Source organism: Pipistrellus hanaki, assembly GCF_964339955.1.
Source record: "Pipistrellus hanaki genome assembly, chromosome: 7".
NCBI classification, from domain to species: Eukaryota; Metazoa; Chordata; class Mammalia; order Chiroptera; family Vespertilionidae; genus Pipistrellus; species Pipistrellus hanaki.
Window position 1 is genome coordinate 46,463,264 of NC_140509.1, and position 10,809 is coordinate 46,474,072.

Consider the following 10,809-nt stretch of genomic DNA (forward strand, 5'->3'; position numbering starts at 1 on the left):
TTAAAATTTAACTTACCTCGCTCAGGTGGTCTGGCTCAGTGGTTGAGCATCCACCTATGAACCAGGAGGTCACAGTTCAATTCCTGGTCAGGGCACACGCCTGGGTTAAAAGGCTTAACCCCCAAGGTCATGCAGGAGACAGCCAATCAATGATTCTTGCTTATCATTGATATTTCCCTCCCCCTCTCTACTAGAGGCCCAGTGCATGGATTTGTGCACCAGTGGGGTCCCTCGGCCTGGCCTTTGGAGATTGGGCCAAAACCGACAATGCCCCATGGGTCCTGGATTGCAAGAGGGTGCAGGCCAGACCGAGGGACCCCGCCGGTGCACAAATCCATGCACCAGCCTCCAGTAGTAGCATATCAGGCAAAAATGAGAGGCCATTTTTAAAAAGACTTTCATTGACTTTCCCTACCTCGCTGCTATGGGCTAAAGGTGGCAATAATCATAGAAAGCACAGGTGCTGAAAGCCAAATGGCCAAAGAGTGTTAGCCTCCAGGCAAGCCAGAAAGCCTGTTCTGGGGAAATGCCAAGACAAGCAGCCCGGGCTGTTTGTGGTATTCTCTAAGGGCAGGCAGCGCAGAAGCCAAGCTACTCCTGGGCTCAGTGTCAGGTCTGATTGTTCCAGCCTCAGCTGAGGCCCACAAACAGAGCTTCTAATTTAAATAAAGACAGCAATTAAGACTTAGAGATTAGGAGCAGAGAGTGAACAGATAAAAGATCAACCAAAAAAAAAAAAAAAAAAAAAAAAAAAAAGGTTAATCCCTAAATTGAAAAGGAAATTTCAAAGACCATGAAAATCAAAGTGCCCAAGATGAAGTTCACAGCACAGGGAAACTGCGGCTGGCGGCTGGCCCGCCACAGGACACAAATGCCTGAGACAAAAAATGAAGAGGGGGGGAGGAAGGGGGAGAGCGAGGAACAGAGAGATGTTTTAGAAATTTTCTAAGAAATATCCTTAAAGATGAACACACTGCATAAGTAAGTCAGGGGATTCTAGTATGTTCTGAGGAATAATGAGGGGGAAAAGGCTTGGTGACTAAGACCGGCATTGTTGGTGCAGCTTCTCCAGTGTTTGGAGGAAGTGAAGCAGAGGCTTCGCCCTGGAATACCAGACACATATCCAGAGGTCTCTAAGAGAGGCTCACAGGCACACATCTGATAGCATTCCAGAGATCAACCAGTGTTTTCTTGCCAAAGAGTGAACATCTCTCCCAAAGGCGGGCGACATTTGGCTCAGCATCCGATGGGATAGCTGCGGGAACTCAGAGCAGGAAGGCCCGGGAGAAAAGTTCCAAGGAATGTGAGGTGTCAAGGAAATCTTTCAGAGTGAAGCAATGAATATATTCAATTTTGAAGTACTTTGAGACCAAGAATATTTTGATAGTACACAATGTATAAGGGTTATAGTTTTATTCTTGTAAAGGATCTTGGCATAAACATTGTAGGGAGAAGTAAAAACAAAACAATAACAAGACAAACAACCTGCCCACCCCCACCCCCCAATAAATAAAGCAGCATCTCATACTGGTATCGTGATACTAAACACTATCATGATGACGTGGGAACAAAGTGGTCTCTGAGCCTGCCTAAACAGAATACTAGCTGTTCAGTGAGACACCACCTACCACCCAATATGTAAACCCTGGATGGAGTCTATGACTCAATATAAAGTGAAGAGAGTTGTTGGCTGTTTTGAGAGTTTATCTATAGTTTATTTTTAATCCAAATACTCATGTGTCTGTTTTGAAATAATCAATTATACATTTCATATCCTGCAGAAAGTGAAACAAGAGGTTTTTGTATTAACATTATTATTATTTTGCTTAATTAAGGAGTTTTATGTGTTTATTTCAAGCACTAAAAACAATTATAACTAAGTAAACAAAATGGAAATAATTGCAAGCCTCCTGGAGTAGCTCTTGGAACTGAAGAAATACCTGAAAAACCCATTCCTGAAGGCAGGCAGGATCCTAGGAGCTCCTTGGACCCAAGTAGCAGAGTTCACATAATTGCCTTCTCAGAGAACCCCACTGTGAATAATTAGGCCCAACTTTCCCCCCTCATAGCCCTCAATTCCAAATTCAAAGAGAGAGAGTTTGAATGACCTGGCTCCCTGCTCAACACTGCTCAGGAAAGGGGGAGGCAGTTCCAGAGATTGCACACAGAGGAGAGGTAGTGTTCCAGCAGGAAGCTGGGGTGCTATTATCAGAAAGAGACAGTAATTGCCAGGCAGTAAAAAATCAGCGAATATCTGCTATAGAATCCTTTAATCCTTTACAATTTGCTTATAGAGGGACCTTTTATGAAAAGACTGATTTCATGAACAACTGAAAGAGGCTGATCCTTATATTCATCAGAACTTTGTATTACATATTTTATCCAGAGATTATTAATAATGAGTTATTATGAATGTAGAAGTGATTGTGCGCTGTTAGAAATGGTAATAATTTGCATAGAAATCAAAAGGGATCTATTATTCCAAGAGAGTTTTAGCTGAGAGCTCTGATTCTTGTCCAATTAGCAGGGAATAATAACATAATCGCAAACACAGAATGCGTTCAGTGTGGCACTCTCAGAAGCACTTCACAAATTCCATTTTATTTAACAGGGGAAAAGCCACAATGTGACTATATGTGGTATTTTTTAAACTATTTATAACTTTAGTTCACCTTCTAATTTGTCAATGATTAATTTCTGGTCTTTGCGGTTGGTCTGAGTTGATGGAAATATCCACAAGTAGATCCAAAGTTCTGGTCGAATGGTCTATGATCTTTATAGGTTTCTACCGTGGATAAAACTTCTCACCTTATCAAGGAATAGTTTGATTGTGCACCCACACCACCAGTAGAGAATAAATGTACCTCACAACGATTGTCAAACACATTGACACAAGAACTCCTAAGAGCAGAGGGAAAATCTCTCCCACCCCCACATACCTGCTAGTGTGAGACAGACAGGTGGGTTGAAGAAGTAGGTGGTGGGGGCAACCTATAAAGTCCTAAGTGGCAAGTTACAAGCCCACAGTCCTATTCTAGCTTACAGCTTAAGGCAAGTATTGGATTCTGTTCTACAGTATAGTACACTCTATTTTTAATTAATGTATTTTATTCATTTATATCTATTGTTGAAATATTACAGTTGTCTCCCCCCCTTTTTTTTTTTTACCATTGACCCCCTTCACCCTACACACCCTCCCCCTAGGACTTTTACCATACTATTGTCTGTGTGCATGGGCTATGCATATTTTCATGTAAGTTCTTTGGTGAATCTCTCCCCACCCACCCATCCACCCCGTCCCCCACTTTCCCTCTGAAATTCATCATTCTGTTCCATACTTCTGTGTTTCTGGATCTATTTTGTTCATCAGTTTATTTTGTCCAATAGATTCCACATACTGAATGAGTGAGATCATGTGATTCTTGTCTTTCTCTGACTTATTTCACTTAGCATAACAGTAATACTCTCCTCATCCCTCCATGCTGTCTCAAAGGGTAAGAGACCCTTCTTTTTTATAGCTGCATAGTATTCCATGCTGTAAACGTACCAAGGCTTTTTTATCCACTCATCTACCCAAGGACACTTGGGCTGTTTCCAGATCTTAGCTGTTGTAAATGGTGCTGCTATGAACATAGGGGTGCATATATCCTTTCTGATTGGTGTTTCTGGTTTCTTGGAATACTTTCCTAGAAGTGGGATCACTGGGTCAAATGGGAGTTCCATTTTTAATATTTTTATGAAACTCCATGCTGTTTTACACAGTGGCTGCAGCTGTCTGCATTCCCACTAGTGTTCCCTTTTCTCCACATCCTTGCCAATATTTGTGAGTTGTTGATTATTAATGATAACCATTCTGACAGATGTGAGGTGACACCTCATTTAATTTAAAATACAGATACTATTACACACATACAACAACAATGAAAACATAAAATAGAATTACCACTTCTTGAAGAAGCCCCTGTTCGCCTTGGTTTCACAGTTCTCTCCCTAATACCTTCAAGTATATTTATGGCTTGAGAAGTACAAGTTGAACCCTTTTTTTAATTACAAACTGTCTTCCATTCTTCAATACTCAGTAGAGCAATTGTAAAGTATGACTGAAGGTTGTCTTTTAATGGCAAACAGAATCATATGCATATCAAGTCTTATAAGGTAGTACTTTTACCTAACATTATGTTATTTTTAATGCTAAAATCTTTAAATCATATTTTTCCTAGTATTGGAAACCATTAAAATAATTGAAAAATGTATGTTTTATTTGCTGTTGCAGCTTGCTTTATGCTATACATTTACTGCTGTTTTTGGGGAGCTCTATCCTGACACAGCTCCCGGTGCTGTAAAAACAGGTTCTATTGATGAACAGTTGAAGGCATGTTGAGTATCCAACTGAATTATTAGGAATAGGTGAAAAGGTTCCTGTCCAGAGGATGCCAATTTGGCCCCAAGAGGCCGACTTTTCTGACAGTTTCTGTACAAAGCAGGGATTACTGTTTGGTACATAACCCTGACAGCAGTTAAAAGGTGAGGGGAGGCGGTATACAGAGAGTTAACAAGAAGAACCCCAAGCTGAAGCCTGTTTGACTCAGTGGTGGAGCATTGGTCTGCGGACTGAAAGGTCCCAGGTTCGATTCCGGTCAAGGGCATGTGCATTTGTTGCGGGCACATCCCCAGTAGGGGGTGTGCAAGAGGCAGCTCGTCGATGTTTCTCTCTCATCGACGTTTCTAGCTCTCTATCTCTCTCCCTTCTTCTCTGTAAAAAATCAATAAAAATATATTTTAAAAAAAGAAGAAGAAGAACCCCAAGTAATACAAAATGTCCAGGAAGCAGGGAAAACTAAAAGGCACACATTATTTCTGCCTGATGATTATTTCTTATTTGGCAAAAATAAAAATAAAAGGGGGGAATGTGAGGGGCATGGAACTAAAATGTGCTAGATAGATGCTAATGTTGAGGCATGATAGAGGCAAAACTGGGAGATTTTGCTCATCTCGTGATAGGAACACCTGTATGTCAATTTTAATGGTGATTATTCTGTTGAGAAATACAGTACATGTTAAATGTACCGAGAAGTCATTCAATCATACCCGGCTCATTTTGGTCTATTTAGTTACCAAGCATTTTACCTTGTACATAGTTGGGGATTCATGAGTCATTCATCAGTCATTCAGCATACACAGCATTTACTGAGCACCTGCTGTTTTCGGGTGATGAGGATACAACGGAGAAGAAACAAAGCCCCTCACGAAGCTTGCATTCTGGTATCTCCAGGATGGTTGCATTCTCTGGCTGCAGCCCGAGGAATCAGTGATATAAAGTATGGTTATCAAATGCCCAGACTCTGGAGCCAGATGGCCTGCGTCTGAGTGTGCTCTGCCATTTACTAACTGTGTGAACCTGGGCAAGTTTCTTAACCATTCTGGGCCCCAGACTCTTCCTCAATAAAACTGGAATATAATAAGGTAACTTATGTGCTCACATATATCTGTATATGTGTTAATGTATATATATTAATGTAAGTGCTCAGATCAATGTTTGGCACTAATAGGCACCATATAAGTGTCAGATATTTTTCTTATATAGGGAAATTGATCTGAATTTAATCATGGGTAAAGAGTCCTTTATTATAGAGAAAATGATACAGACCAGATATGTCAAGATAATAAAACTTGATGTACTAATGTACCTCGATGGATTATTGGTATTTGCATTATTTGTTTAAAGAAATCAAGAGAGAGCATAACTCAGTGGTGATATATCTCTTGCCCTCAATTTCCTCAGCTGTGAAGAAGAGGTGGTAAAAGATTTCCAAGATAAAAGCTCCATGAGAATTAAAAGAAATGATGTGTGCAAAGTGCTCAGCACAGGCCTAGCAGAGAGTGAACATTTATTAAACAGTGGCTGGTGGCTATTAAAGTTTAACCTGATTATTTTAAATTGACATCATCTATTTAGATAGTTTCTGCCATTGAATTTCAACTCAAAAAGGACTTATGAAAATCTTCCATGAGAGCACTTCTAAAAATCCTTAAACATTGGTACATAGGGAAAAACAGCAATCACTGCAGTGCTTAATCGAATCGTGCATGCCAAAGGTTAATATTGCTCCATCAAAAGGGGATCCTCCTAATAAATTTCCTCAGTCAGTAGATCCCAGTAGTGTCAAATGTAACTAAGTTGCCATAAACCTGTTCATGAATTTCATCATGATATGTTTTCAGTATTATTTATTGCTACATTTTTGTATTTTTGCATCTGTGTTCATAAGTAAAATACAATTTTTTTTTAGCTTTTCATATCTTCTTTTGTCATCAAGATAAGAATTGGCTTCATATAATGAGTTAAGCTTCTTATTTTTCTGTTTTATAGAATAATTTTTTAAGTGACAGCAGTATTCTCTGCTCATTGAATTGTTGATATCACTCTGGCAAAATGATCTTGCTCTAGTATTTGTTTTTAGTTAGCATTTATGAATTCCATTTCTTTGACTGTTATTTGTTTAATCATAGTTTCTGATTAGAATTGGCATTTTTCTATTTGTGCAGAAACACAACCATTTATTTAATCAGTTTTTCAAATTTATTACCATAAAATTACTTCAAATAGTCATTTTTATTTTTTATGATAAACCAATATTATTTACTCCTTTTTAATATTTAATTTTCTTTTTCTCTTCTTGATTATTACACTTACCTAAAGCTTCCCTTAATATTTTCCAGTTTTATGAAATTATAATTGACATATAAAATAGTATTAGCTTAAGTTGTACAGCAAATAACTTAAAATATGTATATATTGTAAAATTATTACCACAATAAGTTTAGTTAACATTCATCATCTCACATAATTATATGTGATATTAATTCTCTCAAATCTCTGCTCTCAATTTCAATAATTTTTACCCACACCTTAATTCTTTATTTCTTATTTCTTTGTACCATTGTTGAGTACAGATTGTTGAGTGACCAATTTATTAATTCATTTCCTGAAAACTGTGCAAATCTATTCATATCCTTGTATATACTGTTTTAACTACATATTATAAAACTTGACAAGTGGTACCATCAATGTCATTTAGTTCTAAAGAGTTGAGATTTTCTTCATATTCATTTTGATTTTCTCTGTCACTCAATGGTTAATTACATATATAGAATATACTCTTTTGTTTTCATTTATTAATGACTTCATAGGTATGAAGCTAATTCTGACAGTAAGTCTCAGTCTCTGATTCCAATAATTGTTTTCTAGTGGTGTGTCTAGGATAAAATATCCAGAATCTTTGGACTCACAAAATCAAGCTTTGCCATAGAGAAAATATCATAGGGTTTTTAAAAACTATATATTAAAATAGGATTTTTTTTAAGTGTCCACATAAATTTAGGTATTTAAATAAGAACAATTTCTCCCTTTTTCTTTAAGTAAACAACTAATGTTTCTATACTAGTTTTTCATCAAGATTTTAAAATATTTTAAAGTATTTGAAATAGAAGGACCATATCATTTTGTTATGAAGAATAATGAGTTTTAGAGATAGTTTTGTAAACTTTTATATTCATTCATAAGGAGCCATCAATGGCAAAGAGGAAAAATCTTGACCAGAATGCTATTTGAAAAATTAAAAGCCTTGATTCACATTTTTAACTGCAATCTGCTAAAATCCATAAGATCAATACTGTTCACCATGAAATTTAATTCTTTCCTTTTGATAATTAATTAATTATTTTTAAATTTATTTTTGAAACTATTACAGATGTTCCCCTCCCCCCCCCATTGACCCCTTTCACTCTCCTTCCATTGCCTCCCATGCCTTTCCTGCACTGTTGTCTGTCCATAGGCCGTGCATATACACATATAAGTTCATTGGTTAGTCCTTGCCCTGCCCCCATTCTCTCTCTGAAATACATCAGTCTATTGTTTGCTTCAGTGTCTCTGGGTCTTTCTTGTTCATCAATTTATTTTGTTCATTAGATTCCACATATAAGCGGTATAATGTGATACTTGTCTTTCTCTGACTGGCTTATTTTGCTTAAGCCTCTCCATAATAATATCATTTTAATGCTATGAAAAACTATTTTGAGTGGCCCATCCCACATAAGTGGGAATGTTGTTCTAATGCCAATAGGGCATTTGATTATCACATCCTCGTAGATATTGGGAATAGTAAGAAATTATTAAATGCAAACAATAAAAAGGGTAAGAACAATTTTAAGTTAGATAATGAGGGGTTTTTATTTGCCTAATTTTTGCATAAGTGCATTTACTAAAAAAAAAAAAAAAAAAGATATCAGATTAAGAGTTGCCATTTTCTACAGGATGACTATCCTGTTGCATTTTTAACAGTGAATATAAATTTATACCCAAAAATACAAAAACCTTTTCCTTTTAAAAGTTGTTTTTTATTTTTTACCTAATTTCATCTGAATTGCAAAGTTATATTGCCATCTCAAAAAGTACCCTAGCAAATAAATGATTATATCAACTGGGATGTTTTCACAAGTCTGACTGGTTTCCGAATATTAAAACTTTTAGCCATAGCTTTCATGATGGTAATCTGCCGTGCAGTGTTCAGCAAGCAAATAAAAATATAGCAAGTAAGGATGACATTGAAAAAATAAAATGTGACTGGCTTGAAGATACATGGTACATGGTACATGTCTACCGAATTCTGACTTGTTTGTAACACTTAGGGGAAACTTCCTTTTAAAAGCAGGTTTTTTGTTTTGTGTTTGTTTGTTGTTTGTTTTTTGCAAAAACGAAAGCTCTATTTCTCTCAGTGGTTTGATAACACTAAAAAGGAAAATTCAGTTGATTCTGCGATTAAATGTAATTTAGGATTTGCAGCATGTTCACCTCAAGTTATATTTATGATTAATTCTTCATTCCCTACACCTACCTACCCCGCTTTCTCTTTCTGTTTCATAGAAAAAATTATGACATCAACATCCAAAGGAATTCTCCGCCCATTTTTAATCGTCTGCTTAGTCCTCGGCCTCTTTATATCATGCCTTCTCGTTTACATCAAGCCCACCAGCAGCTGGATCTTCAGCCCGATGGAGTCCACCAGCTCTGTGCTGAAAATGAAAAATTTCTTCACCACCAAAACTGATGATTTTAATGAAACGACTATTCTGATTTGGGTGTGGCCGTTCGGGCAGACCTTCGACCTCACCTCCTGCCAGGCGATGTTCAACATCCAGGGATGCCACCTCACCACAGACCGTTCTCTGTACAACAAGTCCCACGCGGTTCTGATCCATCACCGAGACATCAGCTGGGACCTGACGAATTTACCTCAGCAGGCCAGGCCGCCCTTCCAGAAGTGGATCTGGATGAATCTGGAATCACCCACTCACACGCCCCAGAAGAACGGCATCGAGCACCTGTTCAATCTCACTCTGACTTACCGCCGCGACTCGGACATCCAAGTGCCTTACGGCCTGCTGACGGTGAGCACAAGCCCCTTCGTGTTCGAAGTGCCAAGCAAAGAGAAGCTGGTGTGCTGGGTTGTCAGTAACTGGAACCCCGAGCACGCCAGGGTCAAGTATTACAATGAGCTGAGCAAAAGCATTGAGATCCACACCTATGGGCAAGCGTTCGGGGAGTATCTGAATAGTAAAAATTTGATCCCTACCATATCTACTTGTAAATTTTATCTCTCCTTCGAAAACTCGATCCACAAAGATTACATCACAGAAAAGCTCTACAATGCTCTTCTGGCTGGCTCAGTGCCTATTGTCCTGGGCCCATCTAGGGAAAACTATGAAAATTATATTCCAGCAGATTCGTTCATTCATGTGGAAGATTTTAACTCTCCAAGCGAGCTAGCAAAGCATCTGAAGGAAGTCGACAAAAACAATAAGTTGTACCTTAGTTACTTTAACTGGAAGAAAGATTTCACGGTAAATCTTCCGCGGTTTTGGGAATCGCACGCGTGCTTGGCTTGTGATCATGTGAAAAGGCATCAAGAATATAAGTCCGTTGGTAATTTAGAGAAATGGTTTTGGCATTAGAGTTTTCCAACATTAGCACACCTGGCAAATTCTTTCGATGAAATATCATAGACGTTTAGAGAATGAAAAGGGGGATGAGACATTCTGCTTTTCTGTCACACAATTTATTTTGATCACTCTCGGGTAACGTATATTTTGATGAAGATTTTTAAGAGTTCGGCATTAGCAATCACTCCATTTGGATTTAAATTATCCTATACATACCTAATTATGTGCATTGAAAAAAAATAATTTATTCTTCACTATCATTTATAAACATTGTTTTTTTTCACACTTTTTGTAGTTGTCAGTAATGTAAGTTTGTGGTACAATTACCGTTTGTATATTGATCATCTGTTTAATCTATTTGAAATGAAAATGAAATGAACATCTTAAAACATGAAATATTTTTCACTAAATATTATAACCTCTAGTTCCAAGTTTGCATAATATAACAAATGAAAAGTATTTGTAATTGAATTCTAACCTCTCTGACTTCTGAGTTGAACAAAGTGTGTAACTGTTGCTATTTGATCTATTTTTACCTGTTTACCATGTTTTCGAAGACAGAAATATTCATGTAGTGAAGAAGAAACATAGTGAAGCAAAACTGTTCTATTCAGAAAACTATTAGATTTCCCATATACTTTCATGAAGCCGATTTGCAAATGCAGCTACTATTCTCATGACCTTAAGTTAAATTATTGAAGTATTTTTAAATATGTATTTTGGGGGATTTTTTAGTGTTATTAGAATTATTTCCTAGAAAATAACTTAAAAAACCTAAGACAGTTCTCTTTTTTATCCTGATAACACATT

The 10,809-nt window shown here is 37.3% G+C and overlaps 1 protein-coding gene across 1 annotated transcript; it reads left to right on the top strand.

The window, feature by feature from the left end:
- Window positions 1-8,928: 8,928 nt before the first annotated feature.
- FUT9 (fucosyltransferase 9) lies at window positions 8,929-10,078 on the top strand. The gene has a single exon (XM_084891319.1). It carries the CDS (start codon window positions 8,932-8,934, stop codon window positions 10,009-10,011), a length of 1,080 nt encoding a protein of 359 aa, XP_084747445.1. The 5' UTR covers window positions 8,929-8,931; the 3' UTR covers window positions 10,012-10,078.
- Window positions 10,079-10,809: the final 731 nt, after the last annotated feature.